The sequence below is a fragment of the Macrobrachium rosenbergii genome, chromosome 17 (assembly GCF_040412425.1).
Source record: "Macrobrachium rosenbergii isolate ZJJX-2024 chromosome 17, ASM4041242v1, whole genome shotgun sequence".
NCBI classification, from domain to species: domain Eukaryota; kingdom Metazoa; phylum Arthropoda; class Malacostraca; order Decapoda; family Palaemonidae; genus Macrobrachium; species Macrobrachium rosenbergii.
In genome coordinates, this window is record NC_089757.1 from 29,103,265 (window position 1) to 29,126,558 (window position 23,294).

General features: G+C 36.8%; 3 protein-coding genes across 5 annotated transcripts in view; all 3 read left to right on the forward strand.

The window, feature by feature from the left end:
- The window catches only part of LOC136847827 (uncharacterized), an 8,146-nt gene extending 2,036 nt beyond the window's left edge, over positions 1-6,110 (forward strand). Inside the window, exons 2-4 of the mRNA XM_067119767.1 lie at positions 565-629; positions 4,487-4,585; positions 5,653-6,110. Of these exons, the coding sequence (XP_066975868.1) occupies positions 581-629; positions 4,487-4,585; positions 5,653-5,846 (342 nt within the window). The 5' untranslated portion in view covers positions 565-580 and the 3' untranslated portion in view covers positions 5,847-6,110. The remainder of the gene's footprint in view (positions 1-564; positions 630-4,486; positions 4,586-5,652) is intronic.
- Positions 6,111-7,483: 1,373 nt separating this feature from the next.
- LOC136847829 (uncharacterized) lies at positions 7,484-12,684 on the forward strand. 3 transcript variants are annotated; one of them, XM_067119768.1, is made up of 4 exons: positions 7,484-7,637; positions 10,427-10,491; positions 11,445-11,537; positions 12,366-12,684. In XM_067119768.1, coding segments are annotated over exons 1-4 (348 nt in total). In that variant the 5' UTR covers positions 7,484-7,635; the 3' UTR covers positions 12,554-12,684. The 3 variants fall into 3 exon arrangements, with proteins under 3 accessions (XP_066975869.1, XP_066975870.1, XP_066975871.1); XM_067119769.1 differs by having other exon boundaries at positions 7,494-7,671; XM_067119770.1 differs by lacking the exon at positions 7,484-7,637 and adding an exon at positions 8,391-8,530.
- A 5,411-nt stretch (positions 12,685-18,095) lies between these two features.
- Positions 18,096-19,686, forward strand: LOC136847594 (short neurotoxin 1-like). The gene is made up of 4 exons (XM_067119313.1): positions 18,096-18,188; positions 18,592-18,656; positions 19,025-19,117; positions 19,410-19,686. Coding segments are annotated over exons 1-4 (348 nt in total). The 5' UTR covers positions 18,096-18,186; the 3' UTR covers positions 19,598-19,686.
- Positions 19,687-23,294: the final 3,608 nt, after the last annotated feature.

A 23,294-nucleotide genomic window follows, 5' to 3' on the forward strand; every position in this document is an offset into this window, starting at 1 on the left:
CACACAAGTCGCAAGAGAAGTTGGAACCTAAGTACCACTGTAAGGCTGCCCAGGTAAAAGACTAAGGTACTTGTTCTTAGGTTCCAGCTTCGTTTGTGATTCTTGTGGTCTAGCTGGTAGAGCCCTTGCTTTTCAGCTGAAAGACCTGGGTTCGATCCCAATGTGAATCGTAAATTTATTTCTGTTCAGCATGCAACTGTGTTGATCACTTCTATCTTTCATATATCACGCCTGCTTCCACGTGGAGACGTTAGACACTTCAGATTTCAAACACTAGAGACCTAAAAGAACAAGCAAAACAATTCAGTGAGAAAAGAAGCAGATGAAAGGTACAGAACATAATTGCAAACATTAAAACTTAACTGTCTTTTGAGATCCAGTTCTCTATAGTACCCTGGGAATGTCTTTGGCCCAAGGGGAATTTATAATTCATAAGCGCTCTGAAGTATCCTGGAATATCAAGTCTTGGGAATAATACTCCAGTTACAGTTACAGTCGTTATAGTTGTAGTTGTTACAATTACAGTTGTTGAAGTTACAGTTACTGTTACCTTACTTTTGACAGGTACTCCTTATCAGGGATGAAAGCTGCAGTTGTTATCATATTAACTCTGGCCCTTATTCACTCTGGTGAGTATTATCTATAGATTCGTGGTTACTCCTTGCCCTCTCCCTCCTGATTCATCTTTGATTTCATATATGTAAGTTCACAGTTACTTCAAGACCATTGCACAGGCCTGGAAAATACGCACACACACATACATATATACATATATATAAACATACATAATTACATACATACATTAATATATAAATAAATATATATATATATATATATATATATATATATATATATATATATATATATATATATATATATATATATATATAAGAAAGTAACAAGCGCTTTCGTGTTGTTTCCAACACAAATAAACCTCTGAAAAATGTTTTGGGAATAACACTCGGTTCACTATAGGCAATGCTTAGGGTACTTTGCAGCGTCCATTCGGCCACTATAGCTGCAAGCCCCTCCACTCCTTTTACTGTACCTCCGTTCATATTCTTTTTCTTCCACCTTCCTTTTCACTCTCTCCTAACAATTGTTTCATATAGTGCAACTGCGAGGAATTCCTCCTGTTACACCCTTCAAACCTTTTTACTCTCGATTTCCCTTTCAGCGTTGGTGATAGAAATTCATTTCTCAGTATAATGTGGTTCGGATTCCACAATAAGCTGTAGGTCCCGTTGCTAGGTAACCAGTTGGTTCTTAGCCACGTAAAATAAGTCTAATCCTTCGGGCCAGCCCTAGGAGAGCTGTTAATCAGCTCAGTGGTCTGGTTAAACTAAGGTTTACTTAAGTTAGAGTTGAATGACCTCTTGGGTCCCAGCGCTTGGCCTTTGGACTAAATTTTGTATTAGTCATAAGTCATATACTCCATCATATTTTAACCACAATATACTAGAGATAACCAAGAGATGCTATCATTTAATGACCGAGATTGGACATCAGTCACAAGACATTTTCCACATTGCAACGACTGAAGGGAACTAAAGTCCAGTACCGTTATTTACCCTTAGCGTATTTTCTTCGGCCCTGGGCAAGAAAAGGGTATAATAGACTGCCCGTCCCGTTGGTCTTTGTACTTAGAGGGAAATGTAGGGAGAGGTAAAATGTGGAAAGTGCAGATGGAAGTGACAAATTCAGCCTTAGTAAATGTATATGATAGCACTTGAAGATGAAGTTATAAAAAAAATGGGGGCGAAGTAAAAGCAAAGGAAAATTGACGACTGAAGAAGTCTAAAGGTAGATATTGCAACTTGGAGGAAAAGCGGTAGATGACAATCTTAATTAATTGATGACAGGTATAAGTTATCAATGTTAATCTTGGTTCGAATGAAGATGGCAGTTTGAGAACTGCCTTGGTGGCATAGGACACTTAGTACACTGGTTACGCAACAGGAAAACCAAATGCAAATTAACCACTGACCTCCAGGAAAAGATTTCAGAACCCTTGTTATTTAAATCATATGATATTCACTTAATGCCAGATCAATCATGCGTGCCTACAGTTTTAATCCTTTTCTTAATTCTACTTTAATTAATTTGACTTTTTACCGGGATGATAAGTAACGTTGGCAGTTGGCGCCATAGAGTATACATGAAGGTTAATTATTTGAGATTAATTATTTGATACTTTGAGCAAATCAGTTCCGCGTTAGACAAACATGACCCCAACGGCAGTGATAAGAGGACTGCCGAGATAATATGAACCGTGCTTTTCATAAGCTAAAATCCAAGGTCTAGAGAATTCTTTAGACCCTGCTAAAATCAACCGTCTTACGGAGATTTTCTTTGATAAGGGCTACTCAGACCACTTGCTAATGAAAGCCTTCTTCAAAATGAAGAACGCTTCCCCAAAAGTTAAATAGCAAACAGAAAATAGAAGATAGAACAAACTTGGAATGAGGACAAAGAATAACCCATGAGGCTCCGCCCATTCCTGCGTTATTAGGCCTACTTGGCTAAAGAATGAAGAGCGAGTTGTGAGAGTTGCTAGTCTGTTCTCGGTTGCAACAACACCATCATGAAGAACATCTGCTCAAACGCACGCGAGCAAGAGAAATACCTCGCAGCATACGTTGTCTCTTGCAAAGGTTGCAATGAATCCTTTGGGCGAGAAATAGGTAGAGACCCAACAACGAGATGAAGATCGACTCTAGTCGTAGTCAAGGTAAAGAGAGTAGACCTTGGTCGTAGTAATGATGTCAGCGGTACGATAACTGCTCATCGCTAGACTGAAACAAACCATATACATTTGAAAGGAGCAAAATTAATATGAAAGAGCAGTCCTTTTGTTAAGCTGGACTCCATCAACAGCAAAAAAACATGATTAAAGATCGTAAATATAGAATGGTTTCCGTGTAACGTCTAAAACAAGTAAGATATTCCTAATAAATAAGCGACAATACTGGGAGAAAAGGGTTTCACTTCAATCAAAATGGTAAGTACGACAATATCGCATTCACATGCTGTCAAAAAAAGTAGGAGCGTCTTATCTCAGTAGGGAAAGGCTCTCAGATAGGGCGTTATCTTCACAAAGGAAAATAACCTCGAAGAACACTTCCCTTAGTGTTCAGCTGAGAAGTACTTCTCTATCGGCATTTATCACAAGGGCCGAAGGAATAACAAAGATTAGTGTTCGGCGCAGTGACTGTAACTGACGTCAGTTGCGTAAGCAGCAAAAGATAAATATCTCCATTAAAGGCACTTTTCCTTTTTCACTCATTCCGGTTCAAGTTATACAAAAGGCAATTTCAGAATACGCCTGTAACCGGTTTAATGTTTTCGCATGTCTGGAATGCCGTTTCGTTCTTTTACGTGAAAGTAAAAAATAATATGGAATGTGATACAAAAGTCACATGAGACCAGAAAAAAAAATGTAATCTGAATTATCAGTAAAAGCTATCAGCGTTGCCATGTTTGAGCACACGTTACGCTTCAGAAATTTTGAAAATCAAAATTACATTTGTTTCCTTTGGACTTTTCTACATAACTTCGCTGTGTACATACGCCCGTGTCTCGCAAGAAGTTGGGAGGATAATCCAACTACCAGCCAACCCTGAAAATTTGGAAAAAAAAAAAAAAATGCTGCGAGTGAAAATCACCGTCGATTTCAAAAGTCATCGATCGATAATCAGAGGGATAGAATTTCCTTCAATTGCCTGACTCATGCAACGTAGTTCGCAAATTAATTTCTTTACCAGTCTGAGTCACGCAATACAGTGCAAAAAGCATTTCGTTTAACAGTTGTCGTCATACAATAAGAAAGACTTTTTTCAAATCTTAGGGCGGTGTCACGACCTTCCAGTAATGGAATTCCGCAGAGACACTTTCCTACCTTCAGATGTTTATTGAACCTCAATTTTTAAGGCGTGCTGTCTATTAATTACACATTCACTCATTGAAATTCTGTTTGTTCCATCAGAGTGGGTGCACTTAATGAATGATAATGGTAATTTGACTCTTAATTAAGTCTTGAGAAAAAAAACAAACCTCATGAAGGACTAGTGAACCTGAAAATGCAGGTGGTAAGAAATTAGTCCCTTTAAATTGACAGAAATTTTCTTGCTGACAAAATAATGATAAGAAATTAGTCCCGTTAAAGTGAAAGAAATTTTTTTTGCTTAAAAATAATAAGATAAAATGTTAATCTTCTTAAATTGAAAGAAATTTTTTTGCTTAAAAATAAGATAAGAAATTAATCCTCTTAAACTGACAGAAATTTGCTTACTTAGAAAATAAAGATAAGAAATTAATCCCCTTATATTGACAGAAATTTGCTTACTTAAAAATGAAAAGAAAGTAATCCCCCTAAATTAACAGAAATTTGCTTGCTTAGGAAATAATATCAGAAATTAATCCCCTTAAATTGACAGAAATTTCCTTCTTTGAAAAATAATGATAATATGATACTCTCTGTCTTCAGGCCACTGCTTCAAATGCTACCAGGGAATCCAAGGGAAGGCTACAGAAGAAGTTTGCGATGAGAGGGTCACGAACTGTATGAAAATGGACATACGTTACAGTAAGCTTGAAAATTTTTATTACATGACAATATACGGTTCAAGGATCAAGTAAAAGCTGCGTAACCCTTGTCAGTATCTATGCTCTGATTACACCGTTCAAGCAAAACTGGCGCGAGTAGCATTCAATACAGTTTTGCTTGCAAATAGGAAATGAAGACCAGCGTTTAGGTTTCACAACAAGATTCTTGAAATGAGTCTTCGTTAAAAGGAGATGTTATCATCAATGAATCAGTAAACCACCCCCAGTTATGGTTCTTTCCTGGTGCCTTTGTTAGAAATTATGTAAGTCGCTCCGTGTCATCGCTAAAGAGAATTACAGTTATTAGCAATTTACTCTGTAGGAGATGCGGCAACCTTAATTAAGTATATTATTCCAGATTTTCAGTCATTTCTGTCGTTTATTGTAAAACTGAATTATTTTGCTGTTTGAATTTCCTTTGGTCACATCATTTATAAAAGCTGAATCAAGAGTATGTTTATATAGGAGCGTGAAAATACGCTTATATGATTGCGCGTTACATACGTATTGTAGGTAGAAATTCGTGCTCCGAATCATTTCACTAATAGCTATATTACCAGCTTGTGGATAATTTTGCTTATAGCGGTATTATTAGTCTTTGAAAAAGTTTAGAATCTGTAGCTTTTATGGCCTTGCAGGTGTGTAGCTTTTATCTGCTTGACGCAAAATTAATCAAGGAGAGAGTACATTTAGAGTGTTCCTATCTTACTTGTATTGATTTAAGTAAAAACCTTATCATATTGTGATTAGGATTAAATTTTTTTGTAAGCTGATAAGTATGGAATTCGTCAAATGCAATTATACCTTTTCTGAATTGCGTTCAGTTAGATTTACGAGCATTTTCATCGAAATTCCATCATTCTTTAATACTTTTCCATCTACATTAATCTGAAAAGAGTATATACCGAACTATTATACTCTTATTTATTTTCAAATCTGTTATAGAAATTACGTAGATTATCTGCCAAAAGCAGACTGAAAACATCTGAGAATATTTATTTTTTTTTATCTTTTTCATTTGTTCTCATCTTCTTTTTCTGATTCCAGTCGACCAGAGACTGATCGTCTACGGCTGCGGAGCGGCCGACATCCCGAATGACGGGTGCACCACGGAAGCAGACGACCAGGGTTCTGTCATCACCTGCATTTGCAGGACTGAGCTGTGCAACAGCGCCTGCGCAAAGATGCTGTCCGTCCCTCTCCTACTCGCAGTTCTCGTCTGGAAGCTGTTACTCCCGTAGGACCTACCGTGACACGCGTCCTACGTCGACATTGCTTTCCTGGAAGACGCACCCTTATTCTGTTGGTAGTTTTGTCTCGAGTAGGCTGACTCCGCGTCAGTTGGCAAGCGTAGAATGAATTCACGTAACAGAGGAACTTTAATCTTTATCCTAAGTCAGATGTTATGAAAGAAATCAAATCATTGTTAACTAAAATGCCTTCATTCTTTTATCAACATCGCTCTGTACTATATTGTTCACGCATCAATAAAGACTTCAAATAAACAGTTTTCCCTTTGAGTCCTTCAGCTCAGGTCCTCTGACCATTATGTCACTTGTGTGACTAGATTAATGGATTTGCTTAGATGAAATCTATATGGATGGTCTCGGTGTTAACACATTCACAAAGGTAGCAAAAAACTGAATATGTATGCAAGTGTGCTAATGCTGAATCTGAAAGAATCTGAGGTGGACCAACAACAGCTTTTCTCTCAGGCTTGAACAGTATCGAGTGCCTTATAACCTTAAATATTCAGAAGTCTTAGTTTCAACTTGATTTGCATCTTGAAAATTACTTCATATGGAGGTAAACTCCGGCATAATGTGAACTCCACGGCGAGTGCGAAGTTTCAAGAACTTCATTTTACGATGTGAATTAGGCTGCAAATACTGAGCTTGCCCGAGACCGTTGGCGTCTCGAGAGTTCTCATTTCTTTCGTAAGTTTTTTTTTCCTCATGAAGGCGGTTAGTGACAGTTAACTAATACCAACAAATCGTTCTAACTAAATGATAAATGAAAAGTAAGTCATTCGCCACAACGGTTCCTCGTCGAACGAAAACAAACTTAGATTTCATTTAAGCCTGTCAGTCGCTTCCAAACATAATTTGCTGATTGAAGAATACGGCAAACAGATGTTGAATCAAGAATACCATAGGCATTAATTAAGGTTTTGAGGGCCTATATTTTCATTATATATTAACAGGCATGAAATAACGAAGTAGATGGCCTTGAAACTTTCCTGAAAGTTTTTTTTTAATTCTAAGATTTGATATGATAAAGGTATTCATGATTTTTATATAAGGACGTTTTTTTTTACATTCATTCGTTTCATTTGTTTCAAATTCTCTTAAGCAATGTTCTGAAGTTATCAGCTTCTTCGGCCTTGAAATTCAAGACAAGGAAATGATAAGGTTTTTTAAAAGCCTTGTAGAAGTAGTCTGGAGCAGGCCTACATTGAGCAATGCCTAGAAAGACCATTGCTTCACACAGATTTCTTAGATAACATACTGCCATAAAAAGGGCAAGGGTATAATCACAAATACTCGTATGACGTGAAATATATCAATCATCGCGATGATGAAGCCGGTTCCTTTTAGAGATGAGGACGACGGCACGGGAAACTTAGTTACCGGTCCTTGCCCGCTCCTGAAGAAAATAAAAAGAAACTGTGAGCCTTTACCCAACAGGAAGCGATGGACAATCCTCTTGACAAGCGAAAGATTGTGAATCCCCAAAAAACAGACAAAATCATGAACGGAAGAAATAACCTTTAGAGAAAAATGGTTAAGCACACGTAAATGATTAGAACCGAAAGCGTACATTGAAAAGAAAAGCGTGCTCCCAGCTTGAATCGTGCCTCATCATCGTCGGCTAGCAACTGCACAAGTCAGTTGCAATCAGTCCTCTGCTTTCCAGATAAGGCTGACGCAGGCAGGCAGGTTCGATTTCAACTTCGTCGGGACAGCAGAGGACTGCTAGCTACTGATCTGCGCACAGTCTTTAAAACCTCGCCTCGCGGAACATATCAAGATGTGAGTAGAATGAGCAGCGGATCTGAGTATTATAGTAAGTAAAATTTGTTATTATTATAATACGAGCTTGATGGCTTGCGCTACGCTACACTGGAACCAGGCGCTGGCGTCATGTCTACCCTAACCTACCGATCCCCTACCTACCCAGCCCCCATCTGGGGCGATGAGGGTGGATGTGTCATGTCTCCTCCACCCCGGGGCGGACAAACAAGAAAGATGCACTCGGATTTTATTTTTATAGATTACTATTATTATTCAGAAGATGAACCCTATTCATATGGAACAAGCCCACAGGGGCTGTTGACTTGAAATTCAAGCTGCCAAAGAATGTGGTGTTCATTGGAAAGACGTTACAGAAAGTCATGAGAAACACAGGAAGAAGAGATCACTTATTAAAAATAGAAAATTAACTAACAAATAAAAAATTAGATAGAAAAAAATGTAAGTTAATTATCAAAATGCAAGATTTGTATTAAGGGAGTAATGCACTGCATCTTCGCTTGAATTTCTGAAGTTTCAGTTCCACGACATCCTCAGGGAGATTGTTCCACAGTCCAACTGTGTGAGGAATAAAGGACCTCTGGAACTGCGAAGCTCGACAGCGACGCGCATTTACAGCGTATTGGTGCTGCCGTTCAGCGAATCTGGTTGCTCTCTCTCGGCAGGGGAGGGGGATCAGGGAACAGTGGGAATGACAGTGCAAACCAACATACAAAAGCGATCGTATTCTGTATATTTGCATTTACAGTCTGCATTTGAAATGCGTTGATAGAAGTTCTATTATGTGCTTACACTTGAAAATACGTAAAACAGCACAGGAAACATTTAGATATACTGTAGTGAAACAGAGCGACAACAGAGGAGCTTAAGGTCACATCATTTATTTATTTAAGGTAATATTCGTGAGATATGATACCGAGCGGCTTCAAAGCCTAGGTGAGCAGCTCACGCAGCCTAACAAACGAAGTGGGCGGATCTGTTCCAGACATTCTCTCTCATTGTTTTCCCAACGAAGGCTGAGGGTTATGTTTTCACTCGTATCCGTCAGTTATGTGCAAGGGAGTAATGGTTATTTTAGAGATGGCTGTCCACGATTTTTGTTTCAGTATCAGTTGTTCCCAACGAAAAATTGTTTGTATCTTTAGACCCCGTTCCTTAGACATAGTGGCCCAATTCATTAACTCCACCGACAAGTTCGAGGCAAGTTGTATCTTCCTCCAACCTTCAAGATGTGCTGATCTCAACGAGTGACAAGTCCTGGGAAAGGAAAGCACTGGAAAAAGGTTTCTGGAAATTGCCATCGGCAGAGGTACATTCCATATTTTGCAAAAGAGTTGAGTTGGTATATGACATTTCTTTTTCAGTTAAAATCACAGGTGTAGTGATTCCATCTTAGACCAGTACTTTGTACTGCATCACCTGATCACCTGAGTTTCTTCATTACGATTCTTCCATATATATATATATATATATATATATATATATATATATATATATATATATATATATATATATAAAGCAAAACTCTCCAGTTGAGGGGAATGGTAGACTACTTTAGACCTAGGTGAACTAGTAGTAGCACTTACAGAGCAAGTACCTGTGAGAGCTCACTAGTTCATCTAGGTCTAATACATACATACATACATATATATATATATACATACATATATACATGTATATATGTATATATATATATATATATATATATATATATATATATATATATATATATATATAAGAATCAGTAATGAAGAAACTCTGGTGATACAATACAAAGCTGTGATGGAATCACTACAGAGATGATTTTACCTGACACAGGAATGGCGTCATAGACCAACTCGACTCTTTCGCAAAATATGGACTGAGAAAACGAACCCCGATGATTGGGAACTGGGAGTCACAACAAGGGTACCAAAGAAAGGTGACCCGACTGAATGTGGTAACTGCTTGCGTCGGTTGTGATAGAAATAATCGGTGCGCACGTTCTCAGAATGCTGGAGAGAGAAGATGACAAAATGTTTAAAGAATAACAAGTTTATTTTAGTAACGGCAAGAAGTGCACAAATCAAATTTCTGTGAGAGTGCAGCGGCATATGGAATTTTTAAATCCCCCTCTGACAACCTTTGTTGATAACGAGAAGGCATCTGAGGGCGTCAACAGGCTAATAATGTAAAATTTCTTGCGTCACTGCGGTATTCACGTTAAAAAAGCTAAACGAAATGACCATGAACGGAGTTGATGCAAAGTTGATGTTGATGGGTTGGGGTCTTGTCAAGTGAATCTGCAGTAAACAAGTCGGGTGCTGTAGGATAAAATGTTGTGTCGCCTTCGCTGTTTGTCCTTCTTACAGATTTTACAATGAAAAGTGGCTGGAGATCACTGAAGTAACGATAGAAACTTGACAGGCTTGGAATCCGCAGATGATAGTCTTTTAATCAGCGGAGAACCACAAGATTTACAAAGTTACTTAATAGAATATGTCATATATCTGGAGAGATGGGGCTCAAAATAAATCTAAGAATGTGTTTGTGTTTCTGTGCGTGTCCATGCGCTTGTGAGAGGGACTTCAAGTCTTCCAGTATCGCTGAGCTTTTTAACAAGTATCCGGAAGTTCATTTCCTTTCCTTTGTAAAAACTAAACGAAAGTCATTCATTTATTCAGTCAGTCAGAAGATTTGTTTTAACTCTCCTGATATAGTAATAATCTGAAGAATGGTTACTTCGGGGCAATATCATTTTTTTTATAATGTGGTTCTTGTGCTTCATTAATTTAGTCTTCTTCTTTCAGGCTACCTTTCCCCAAGATGAAATCATTGGCTGTTGTTCTGGTAACACTTTCTGTTGTCCACCTTGGTGAGTGAAGTCTTGTGCTGCTTCATTAATTAGGCTCAGGTGCTTTCTGAGTTACTACTTTTGGCTTCTTGAAAGATCTAACTATAAAATAGCACTTACACTTCAGTAAAATAAGTAACATCAAGTGCAGAACTTTGTCCGATTGCTTATGCAACTGCATCATGAATGACGTGAGTTTTTTTTTTTTATTAATCAATGCAAACCTCCTTCACAAGAAATCTGGTCATTGGCGATGAAAATAATTAATAGCTAAGATAGTTACAGTGTTTTTAAGACAAAGATATTGATGGCATTGTATCTCACATTTCTCACGGAAAACTCTGGATACTACCATTGCCTAAAGTTTATAGCGCTAAATGAATGTGGTGAATTTCAGTACTAGCACTACAGAAAACAAATAAATAAAATTAATCATAGGGAAGAATTCAGATTTTTGAAGGAGGCAAGTTTCCCCTGCAAACCAAAATATACCAAAAACTCTGAGCCAGAAAACTCTGGATAATGGCTCGTGAAATGTGATACGTGTGCCGGCGGGGAGCTATTCCCTCTTCAGTTTTTGTTCCCTTTAATAGTAGGAAGATGCCCAGATCCATTCCTTGTGTGAAACAGATCAGACTGACAACATATTGACCACCATGGCATGAGTTAGCACCAAGATACTTTCAAAACTCAATAATAATATTCAGTCACAGCATTTAAGGGGGAGGACATTTCTAAGTAACATTATCAATCGTAAAACTTTATCCTAAAGGGGTCTTGTAACCAACTAAAAGGGTTCCATGTGTTATTGATTATTAGGAGAATGTATGAATACGCTGACAAGACAAACGCATAAATACGCACACACACATAAACACACAGACAAACATACACATATCATTGTTTTCTTTAGTTCAGAAATCAACTCTGCTGGAATGTAGCGAACTGTAGATAACGTTTCTGATTCTTTCCAGGATTCTGTCTGAAGTGTTATGACGGAATTGGCCCCGAATATTCCAAAACAGTTAATTGCTATGAATCTTGCCTCAAGGTCTACGAAACTGATGGTAAGTTTTCTGGGATATAAACCAATTCTTGACTGATTTGTTGATGTGGACGACTAAATGTAGAGCGTATTTTTTGGTTGAGTAACTATCAATGAATGTCAAGTAGTAATGTGTCCTTTATATCACTGCGCTCTCTCTCTCTCTCTCTGACGTTAAGAGACACTGAATTTCGTGAGTGTCAGATGCCGCTGGCACTTTAGCCCTTGTTTAGTTGCTGAAAATTTGCGGCGGACCGTAGACGTCAGCTGGTAACAAACAGTAATGAGACAAAATATGGCCTAGGTGCCAGCAGAGATTTGGGCATTGTTCGGTCCTTTTGAAATGTGAATTTGCTGAACATTGTTTACCTAGAAGCCTGGAAAATGGGTATTTCTTAAAATCATCCTTTCTTAGTGTAGACTTTATAATTCAAGTATGTGACTTCTAACTTCCACACTGTAAAATTTCAGCAAGGCCGCAGCTAAGAAGTTCAAAAGCTGTCATTTTTTTGTGGGGTATTTTTCATGAATGGGGAAAACTTAATTTATGATCTTCTAATTGCCCTTTGGTTTCTTCTGTAGTTAATGAAGAAGCCACATCATTTTTAAGAAATTTCCATCAAATGCTTGTTCCAAGGAGCAAGAACGTGAAAAGATGACTGGAAATGATAGCGTTCCACTGATCTTATATTCAGAGATTACACGTCCTTTATAATACCCCGACTTCCTTCACCCATTATGTTTATCATGCACAGAGTATAATAGACGCCTTGAGAGAAATGTCTAGTCATCGACTTATGTATCTTCATTTATTTATTAATCACCCCTCGCTTCTATATTTCCATTGCAGGCGAACAAGAATGGGAGTACAGGAACTGTTCAACTTATTGGAATGACGATGGCTGCATTTCTTTTACACTATTTGGAGTCGATAGTACCTACTGCTACTGCAACAAAGACCTCTGCAACAGCTCCAGTGTGGCAACGCTGACTCTTCCGTTCCTTCTGTTGTCCCTTCTAGTCGGACTTACGATGTAATTTAATCTACAAAGGGCGATGGTGACGTGAAAAGTGAAGAAGTAAAGTAACTCTTCCGTTTGGAGTTATTGACTCTACTCGTAGTAAACAGAGTTTTGCAGTCCTGTGGGAGATAATAAACTAGCATGGTAGTTCTGTGTTTCGTGACTTATAGCTACAGTTATGGAAATGTAGTGGGCTAAAAATGGGAATTTTATGATAATGGCTTATGATCATTCCAGTTGTATGTTGTTGGTACGATTATGATATCAAGCTCCTTTTAAACACTGAAGTAAGATATAAATCATTATACATACACATTCATATATATATATATATATATATATATATATATATATATATATATATATATATATATATATATATATATATATATATATATATAATCATTGAAGTGTTCCAAGTACCTGGTTATTACACAACTAATCACAAAATTTAAAAATTTACCTCACTTCAGCCAAGTACCTGAACTCTCACAACAAAAGCTTTATTAATCATTTAAAAAATCAAACAAAGTTTATCAAAACAAGTGTGAGGTATCAACAATTAAACAAGAAATATACTAGAATAAAAGGGCATCATTCCATCAAACAACCCTAACTGTTTCCCTGATCTTAATTGATTTCAGCAAAACTAGAGGAACAAAACGTGTTTATCACTTTACCCTATGCAAATAGTTAATCCTATTCACTGGTGGTCAATAAATGAAACGGTTTTTTTTTAATACAAAAATTTCTTTTTAAATTCAAAATTTATAACTAGAATTCACAATCTGAAAAAATTTACTTTTACTTGAAAACAACATAAAGTTTAATTAATTCTTGAGTTAAATTATTGAACAAAACTAAATCACAAAACTTTAATTTATCAAGATATTAAATTAATCAAGCAAAATTTAAACTATCAAGAATTACTCAAGATTTGAAAAGAAAACCTTAGTAAATGAAAATTAAATCAAGTACGCAATGTTAAATTATCAAGAAATATTTAAAATGCTAAGTAAATAAATGTTAAATCACCAATATCTAAAATGTGAAAAATCAAGAGATTGCAAAAACAATGCCACACAAAATTACAAAGAAGATTTACCAATAATGATTCCACTAAGGCAAAATTTCTCTAATATACTTTATTATGCCATGGTAATAGTAAGTAAAATTCATTTTACCTTACACAAGCTTGTGAAAACTTTTGCAAAATCACTTGAAATGCAGCTGCCTTAGATTCACAAAACACACTTTTTTGTATGGAGTTGTTACCAAATATATACACTTTTCCTACATTCAGATCTCAAAAGCTAAGTTTAATATCAATTACCACAAACATTTTAGATTAAAATTTCTCTCTTTTGAAGAAAGAGAGAGAGAAAGGGAAGCAACACTAACGGTCTCTGAAATCAGCATTAACAAACTTTAGGAATCCACTAGGAAATGAAACAATCAGATGACATCATTAGGCATTTTAGGAACAAGATGCAAGAGAAAATTATAGAAGAGGAAGATGATGTAATTGATCGAGACATGTGCTTTTACCCTCAAAAATGGGTATGTGACTCGAACAAAAAAATCATGTGGGACACCGTTAGAACAATATGTGACCAGTGCAATGCAATCTTAAACATGACGCAATTGCCATGTGCTTCAGTGCAGCACTTGTTCATATTTCTCAAAAGGTACACATCTTTACCAGAAAATCGTATGGGATGCAATCCAAACAATATATGTAACACTGAGAAATCACTCATCTTCTTCTCATATGAGACAAAGTCTTACTACTCGATTGCTATTCCTGACCTGTCAACATGGGAATCAAAACTGACAACAGATGGCACATCTGGTCTAAAACTCGAATTTCTCTCTCCCGCTACTATGCTATTATCAAGGAAGATATTAATAATTCTAAATTACGATGTTAAGTTATCTAAATCACTAACTCTTTTGAGATCTGACATTACAGTACATATGATATTTTAACAATTATTATTATTATTACACATAACACATGATAAATAGAAGAGTAAATATATCAAAACTATAGGATGATATACATATTACAAGGCAACATCATGAAAATATATTATTAAGAGTATTCCCTCATATGCCATCTTACATGTAATAACTCAAAGGAAAAAGGACTAAGCAATCAATTAATTCAATTTAGTATGATTCACTGTAGGCAAATTCGCCTCTAAAACCTCTCTCACTACTGCCTTGGGGGGAAAACCACTTTAATCCCTTTCTTGTCCAAAGTTCTGTCGGAAATCCCTTAATTCCAGGCGCGAACCCGATCAGAGCTAATTGTTGCCAGAGGCAGGTCAGCTGGCAGTTCCTCGATTCCTTCATTACAGTGCTAGTTTCGGTTGACTAACCGTAAGTGTTTCGATCGTAGATTAGGAGTATTCAGCTGTGGATCTGTGTATCATCTCGTGTGCGTAGCAGCCCTCACTTCTTCGGTATCAACACCTTTTGAAGCAGGCAACCTGTTGTATTCCCTCCAGGAAATTCCCCGTCATTTGCTCTCGCCTCATTACCTCAAAATTACGCTGCCATTCTTCTCATGTGTTTTCTTTTGTAAATGTAATGAATTAAGTTAAACCCCAGAGTTTATCTAATCATCCCCTCTTGAAGTAGGCCTTCAGCCGTATTTTGTTGTTTGTAATTTTAGCTGTCCTCAAGGCCAGAGTCCAGATTTTTGTGGTAATTAAGGTAGGTTGCGTATCATCCTAGTATACACCATTTATCTTACAAGACCCAGCCTTAAAATTACAACATTATATACATACACACACACACACACACACACACACACACATATATATATATATATATATATATATATATATATATATATATATATATATTGTATATGTATCTACAGCTCATAATTGTGCTAATGGATGCATTTGATTGCGTTTGTCAGGATGCCTGAATAAAACTGAAAACAGACATGTGTTACTCTTAATATCAGACGACAATATCTTACCACTGGGACAAGATTTTTCAAAATGTTTCATTTCAGTGTAATGGAACTCTGAACGAAATTTCAATATTGTCCACTCCACGTGAAAAGAGAATTCCGAGCCTGGTGACAGGAAGTTATAGCAAAGGTATTCAAGAAAGTTGGAATGGAATGGAATATAGAATTTAGGTCAAAGGCCAAGCACTGGGACCTATGAGGTCATTCAGCGCTGGAGGGGAAATTGGGAGTAGAAGGGCTTGAAAGGTGTAACAGGAGGGAAACCTCGCAATTGCACAAAGAAACAAGTGTTAGGAGAGGGTGGACAGCAAGATGGAAGAGAGAATATGAATGGATGTACAGTAAAAGGAATGGAAGGGGTTGCAGCTGGGGCCGAAGGGACGCTGCAAAGAACCGTAAGTAATGCCAACAGCGCACCGTGTGAGGCGAACTGACGGCGTTAACGCCCCCTGACTGAATGTGATCACAATAGAGGTGTTGTTCTTGCGTCGATTGCAATGAAAGTATTCAGCATGCGTTCTTTCTTTCTTCAAATCTTCAGCTGAAAATCCTTAAGGACAGTCAACAGACTTTAAACCCAAGAGGGCTCCAAAACGAAATCAGCCGGGAGAGAGAGAGAGAGAGAGAGAGAGAGAGAGAGAGAGAGAGAGAGAGAGAGAGAGAGAGAGAGGGGCAAGTTATTGGAAAAGGCGACAAATTAATGAATGCGAAGGAAAAGAAAATAAAACCGATACACTGCATTCAGGAAACGTCAACAGAAAGTAGGAATGGATTTGCCTCTCGCTTAAACTCCCGGAGGTCAGAAGATTCCACAACTGCATCGGGCAAACTGCTCCACATTTTAGCTGTAGCCAAAATAAAACTTGAAAACGGAGTGATATTAAATCTGATTCTATAAAAACGACCCTGTTTGAAGCAGCAGCCTGTCCAGCGTTGCTATCAAAAGCCGCTTGGTCAACAGGCAGTAGAAAGAAACAGATAAAACTCTTGAAGATACGCAAGGTGGTTTTAGAAAAGGCAGGAGCTGCGCAGATCAGACATTTGTGCTAAGACATATAGTGCAGCAATGCATGGTACTTACAAATCCCCTTCTGAATGCTTTTCTTGATTACGAAAAGGCACTTGACAACGTCCGCAGACCAATGTTACGGAAGGTCTTGCGTAACTGTGACATTTTTTATGGAGGTCGGCAAATGTTCAGTTATAATAAAACAGTTCACCTTGTGTTGTAATAATTTATTTTTTATTTCTCTTTATTAATTAATTAATTTATTTATTTGTCTTTTTCTAATTAGTGCTCTATTCTTTCTCTGTCTTTCCTATTATCTTCTGTAACTTCTTTCAAATAAACATCATATCCTTTGGAAGCTTGAATTTCAAGTCAATTGCCCCTGAAGTTTTGTTCCATATGTATTGGGGTTTATTCTCTGAATAATAATAATAATAATAATAATAATAATAATAATAATAATAATAATAATAATAATAATAAAATGCTGCAACAAATATGATTATGATGGTTGGAATTCATAAGAAAAACTATGCAACAGCAAAGTACGTGTTTTGAATACTGTTAGATCTCACAAATATGCTATAAATATTACTTAATATACAGACAAGTAGAATTCAAATACACACAAAAAAAAAAGAATACTCTGAAAAACTGGGTATTCTGGAGACAAAGTTAGTAAAAAATTAATCCTATAAATACTAGCTTTGATTTTAAAAAATGCAGCAAAAATTAAATGGTTGTTCTAAAATTGGTCGGAGATGAGAAAAACTTCAGCTAAAATTATGTTCTAATGACGGTAATTGGGGAGAGGAAAATTTCCAGCAAAAATCATTATGATATTCTCACAATGATTATAACTGCAATTTAGAAAATAGTACCTTTCGATCATAGTTCTACAAAGAAGGTTAGTATTTATTCATTTAGTCGAGCCGATAGAGTTGGGAACTAGCACCCGCTAAGCCCGAGTTCGAGTCTCCGGCTGTCTAATGAAGATTTAGAGGAATTTATTTCTGGTGATAGAAATTCATTTCTCGCTATAGTGTGGTTCGGATTCCACAATAAGCTGTAGGTCCCGTGGCTAAGTAACCAATTGGTTCTTAGCCACGTAAAATAAGTCTAATCCTTCGGGCCAGCCCTAGGAGAGCTGTTAGTCAGCTCAGTGGTCTGGTAAAACTAAGGTATACTTATCTTATCATCATAAGTATAATTTCAGGAAAACGTGTAAAATAAGCAGAAAATGACGATGGTCAATGAAAATATAAATGAGTCAAAGCTTTAGATACGAGAGACGTGACGTCATTCGGTAACTGGAATCAGATGGAGAAAAGACCAGTCTAAATTGCAAATGAAGAATACAGTGCGCTTCAAACACCGGTCTAAACTTATAAGTCTAAAAACAGACTGAAAACGGCTTTAAAATGTCTGCACGAATCTTAACAATTCTTTGAGTTAGAAATAAACGTCATTCGTCTCATGAAAAAACTGACGATATTCTCGAACGAAGATAACCTCGTTCACATTATCGATTACTGATAAGAACCAACAGATAGAACTCGCCTGCCTGATATGCTAACAGGTAAATTCGTTAGACGTTGTGTTTGAGGGCTAAATTGTACTGGCAGATCTACATCGATAGTAAACAAATATGTGAGTATTTCGGCGTTATATTAAACGGATAGAAAAACAAAATACTCAAACAAGCATGCATCGCTTGCGTGCGAATATAAGAGCATATAAATAAGCGTGATTTGAGTAAACATGTAGTTTTTACCAGTAGGATGTACCTTCTGAACGCTGACGTTGTGTGAGCAATGAGAAAGCCGTTATGATTGTGCCACTTCCAAAATAGTTATGTTGGCAACACTGACAAAACATTGAAAGTGGAAAACTGTAGAAGTGTTTGTGGTGGCAACCCTGACAAAATATATACGGTGTTAATGCTGAGGGAGGGGGAGAAGCAGGACTAAGGGGTGAAGTGGAAACACTTGCATCTGTTACTGGATGCGCGTGCGTTGTACTTTCAATAACTGAGTACCTACATTTCCAACAGGTTCACGATTCCCAAGACAACGTTGATTGCTTTAGTTTTGGTGACGCTTTCCGTCGCACAAATCGGTAAGTAGAATTTTCTCTCTTACGAGGTCTTTCTGTCACGAGTTTCTGGAGAGGCTGAGGGTCTTTGACGATTCTCAATTTTCTTAGAAGATTCAGTAACCGCTTCTCGTGACGTCGTCTCCTTGACACAGGCATGAGAAAGGGTTCCTTTAATTCAAACCTTGATATCAAAGCTGAAGTCATGAATCTTCACGATAAGACTGCTTGATGGAGAGATGCAACTGCAGAAAATATAAATAAATAAAATACCCGTTGTTTTCATGTGACTGCATGAATGTTTCCACAAAGAAACACCGTTGCTCTTATGAAAATAAATTAGATATTAAATCTCTGGCGAAAAACGTTTCTAAAATAACTCTTCTTTCCAGGATACTGCCTGAAGTGCTACTTTTCCGAAGGCGATGGCACTCTCCGGGAAATAGAATGTTCGGGGTCATGTATAAAGGTCGACATAAGCGAAGGTGAGGCCTTTCAGTACCAACTGAAGAAAGGGGTAAATTTGCTAATAAGCGATGTCTAGGCCAAATTTACCCCTACATCAGCACGAGTTCCTGATTCTCAGACCAGCCAAAGACGTATACGATGATGACATTCACTGTTCTGATAAGGAATTTAAACAATTGAGCAATGCAAGGGAACTCTTAAATAAAAAGCCATCCGATTATAGCACATCAATATATCTCAATACATCAGTAGGTCTGTGGTCGCAGCAAGCCATTGTCATATTATTTACCTCCCAATTTTTCTTTTTAGGTCCAGACGCAGGCACCAGCTATGGCTGTGATCCTATCAAACACCAAAACAACTGTTCATCCATTCAACTGGGCGGACACCCAGCCACAGTCTGCTTTTGCGACAATGACCTGTGCAACAGTTCAAACGCGATGCATATCACAGTCCCTCTCCTCTTCTTGTCGTTCTTTCTCAAGATGCTTGTCTGACCTGTCATATGGAAGCTAAAGCAAATACATTCCCTTCATTATATTTGTGTTAGTGTTTCATCTACAATAAAATTTATTTTTATGAACAAGTCAGATTCATTTTGGAGTGACAATCCTTCTACAAGATTCGTCTTTCAATAATGCTTAGTATCACGTATATTTTAGGTGCAGCCATATAATTCTCAAGCTGATCATCACTAACCTTGGCCCAGATGTCGTCAATTTATGTTTGCGTCTGTAAGAAATCAAGTAAAAACTTTGATTGTCTTGGTTATCAGAGCAACATTTAAACCAAGCCAGATATATTTGATAAATAGAATGCATCATGACGGCATACATTAACTTGCTACATGATTGTTTCATGTATGTCTAATACCGTTCCTATCAGTAAAGGATATGTTATGATGAGATCCTGTGGATCTCTAATATGCTGAAACCGTAGACTTTGTTTTGTGGGTCTGTCTCAGGTGTAAAGGACGTCAATTCTTCAGAGTTTAAATCCTCATGTTTAACACAGAAGCTTATGGCTACTGAAGTTTATATCATTCTTATGATACATCATTGTGGACCATTTATCACAACAACGCAGAAGCAAGATACACGAGCCTTCAGTTTGTTTAGAAAGTTGTTGCAATGGTGTAACAGAAAGAATATTTAGCAAGACTAAATAAGATATAACGAAGGTTGTTTTGACCAAGATCTTTTCAGGATTTTCCAACAGAATGTTCCTCGAATATGATCAAGTTTCTTTGAGGCAAAGTCTTCTTAAGAGGAAAGTTATCATTCTGAGCTCACTGCAGCTGACCTACTTTGGCTGGATTTCCGGAATCTAGTTTTATGCTGAACCTACATGTTTAGGGTCTCTACATTATATTCCATTTTCACAGACAAATTCTAGCTTCGTAGCTCAATTAACTTGGGATCAGCAAAGTTCATAGCCGAAAGAGACATAAGGAACAGCTTAGTAGAGTAGTATTTAATTAGATCCATAACAAGAACAGGAACAATGGGCCCGCCATGACTTCACTTTGTTTCACTTTGTTTGGTTTTATGCACAGCCCTTCACAGGGATCATTCCCTCTCTGGCGGGCCTTTGTACGTTTTCAAAATAAGGTGCTTCTCATATTTTGTAATTGTTTTTCAGTGTTTTCTCATTGCGATTACAGGGAGATCAGGAGGATGTTGGATCTTGTGGGTGGGAGGTGAACATCTATAACCTTTCGTGACATTATGAACAAGATAAAGGAATTCTTTGGAAGGTTCGTACTGACGATATCAGTGCAATATCGTTGAATTTGAATTGAGAGGTTCTCAGGTCAAATTCCCTGTGCTGCATTTTTGTTTCACAGAACTTAGACATTCCGACAAAGCCTGAACAACATTTTGGATTTTGAGAAGATCAAAGTCAGCATGATAATACATCTTCCCATTCGAAATGGTACTACAGTTTGTTGAGGCAAAAGCCAAATATGATCTTATCTGTATACCTAGACACAGACGAACTCCCATACAGATAATATAGTTGTTAAGTGTAAATAAGATACATGTGTGTTTGGATACATGCATACATACTGTACATACATACATTACATACATATATATATATATATATATATATATATATATATATATATATATATATATATATATATATATATATATATATATATATATATATATATAATATATATATATAAATATATATATATACATATATATATATATATATATATATATATATATATATATATATATATTATATATATATATATATATATATATATATATATATATATATATATTATATATATATATATATATATATATATATATATATATATACTGTATATGCACAAGTGTGTGTGTTGGTGTGTGTAAAGACCAATTAGGTCAGAGAAAGCTGAATTTGCAGCTCTAGGATCATTTTTCGGTTCGACTGACTGTGAATCAGAAGTATATCAAAACCTCTTAAACCTTATCAATAACGTTATCGAAAGAGTTGTTCAATCATTGAAATCAGCATCACAGTCTACGCACTATTTAATGGTTCCTCTGGGCTCTCAATAAGACTTGTGATTTCTACATTCATTGGGTTTTTTGTAAGGTAAGAATTGAAATTAGATTGCCATGAGTACATACGTAACATACAGTGTGTGTTTGTGTGAAAGAGAGAGAGAGTTTAATGGTGTTTATATTTAAGGTAGTACTGTATTTACCGCAAGAGATCAAATTTGTAACAACTGTTGTAATTCTATGCTGTTTTCTACAGCTCTGGTTGTGGTATTTGACTACTATGTTGTAGTTACTGCAGTGAGATTTAAGTAATGGGTATTTCATTTGCGAGGATAAAGAAATAGGGAAGTTCTCCTTCAAAATATGTTTCATTTTCTTTGATGAGTCTTAGGGATTACCTCTTCATTCAGACTGTGAGCTTAAGGTGACACTAATGGACTGGAGGAAGCGCGTTGGATCCCTTGTAGCAAAATGCGAATCTCTATGTTGGTCTCTCATTTTCAATTGCAGATGTTTGACGCCAAGTTTGAAATTGCAATGTGTTATGTTACGACTATGTGGGAAAACATGAGGTAATTATGTCAAATTAGTTATTATTTTCGCTTTATGACCTAGATTGAATTTCTATTGCACCCTAGGCCTAATTGTAAGTAATGTTTTGAGCTACGTAGCCATTAGGCCTTTGGGCTTTAGGCTTAGGCGTATTTGTAATTTCCTCCACAGAAAAGATATGAAGATTCATTCATGAATCTTCAGATGCAAGCAATTGTTAGTTAGGCATTGAAGCACATTAGCTTTTTCATAGGCCTAGCCCCAGGGTCGATCGTCAACCTGGCCCTTTTTCAGGGAGTTGAAGGACTTAGGGCTAACAGCAAGACAATATCAGGTCTACAAATGAGTATAAAATCACTCGTTTTATTTTCCCCATATGTTTACTTCAAAAGGCCAGTTAAGCCTATGCTTATTTTTAGGGTAATTTTTCCATGTATAAGTTAAGTTTACCTTAGTTTTACCAGACCTCTGAGCAACCTACAGCACATTTGTATAACCGATCAGAATTTATTGCCAAGGCTAGGCTAGGCTATTTGTAATTTCTGGATTAGGCTAGCTTAAGTGTATTGAGCTTGATACACCATGATCTTAGTGTAGGCTAACCCAAATGGCCATCTAGATTGCATTACTTTATCCTACATGAATTTTTTTGCTGGTGTACGTAGCTACAGTTAATCCTTATTTTGCATGTTGTATCCTTTGGATTCTATTTATGTATTCCATTAAAATGTAATTACGAAGTGGATGAAGATAATAGACAAAGGATCCTTATGGGAAAAGGAAGCAGGTATCATTTTGATCAAAAAATTTTCTTAAGCAAAAAAATTGCCATGTAAATATTTATGCAGAGATTGAGTTGGATGAAGAAACCTTGGAGACAAAAACCAAGCAGGGGGTTAGTGCCATTAGTGCACTTCACACAGTGCACTGTAGGCTTCACTTAAGACTTTTTGCAGTGTCCCTTCGACCGCTAGTTGCAACTCCTTTCATTCTTTTTACTGTACCTCCATTCTTACTCTCTTGCTTCCACCTTACTTTCCACCCTCTCCTTGCCGTTGTCTCATAGTGCAACTGCAAGGTTTTCCTCCTGTTACATCTTGAAAACCTATGTACTCTCAATATCCCTTTCAGC

What these genes read in the sequence shown, in the direction of transcription:
- LOC136847829 (XM_067119768.1), top strand. An exon ending in ACTTTCTGTTGTCCACCTTG is followed by an intron (nt 10,492 to 11,444) that starts GTGAGTGAAGTC and finishes GATTCTTTCCAG; the next exon opens with GATTCTGTCTGAAGTGTTAT. An exon ending in CAAGGTCTACGAAACTGATG is followed by an intron (nt 11,538 to 12,365) that starts GTAAGTTTTCTG and finishes TTTCCATTGCAG; the next exon opens with GCGAACAAGAATGGGAGTAC.
- LOC136847594 (XM_067119313.1), top strand. An exon ending in GCTTTCCGTCGCACAAATCG is followed by an intron (nt 18,657 to 19,024) that starts GTAAGTAGAATT and finishes TCTTCTTTCCAG; the next exon opens with GATACTGCCTGAAGTGCTAC. An exon ending in AAAGGTCGACATAAGCGAAG is followed by an intron (nt 19,118 to 19,409) that starts GTGAGGCCTTTC and finishes TTTTCTTTTTAG; the next exon opens with GTCCAGACGCAGGCACCAGC.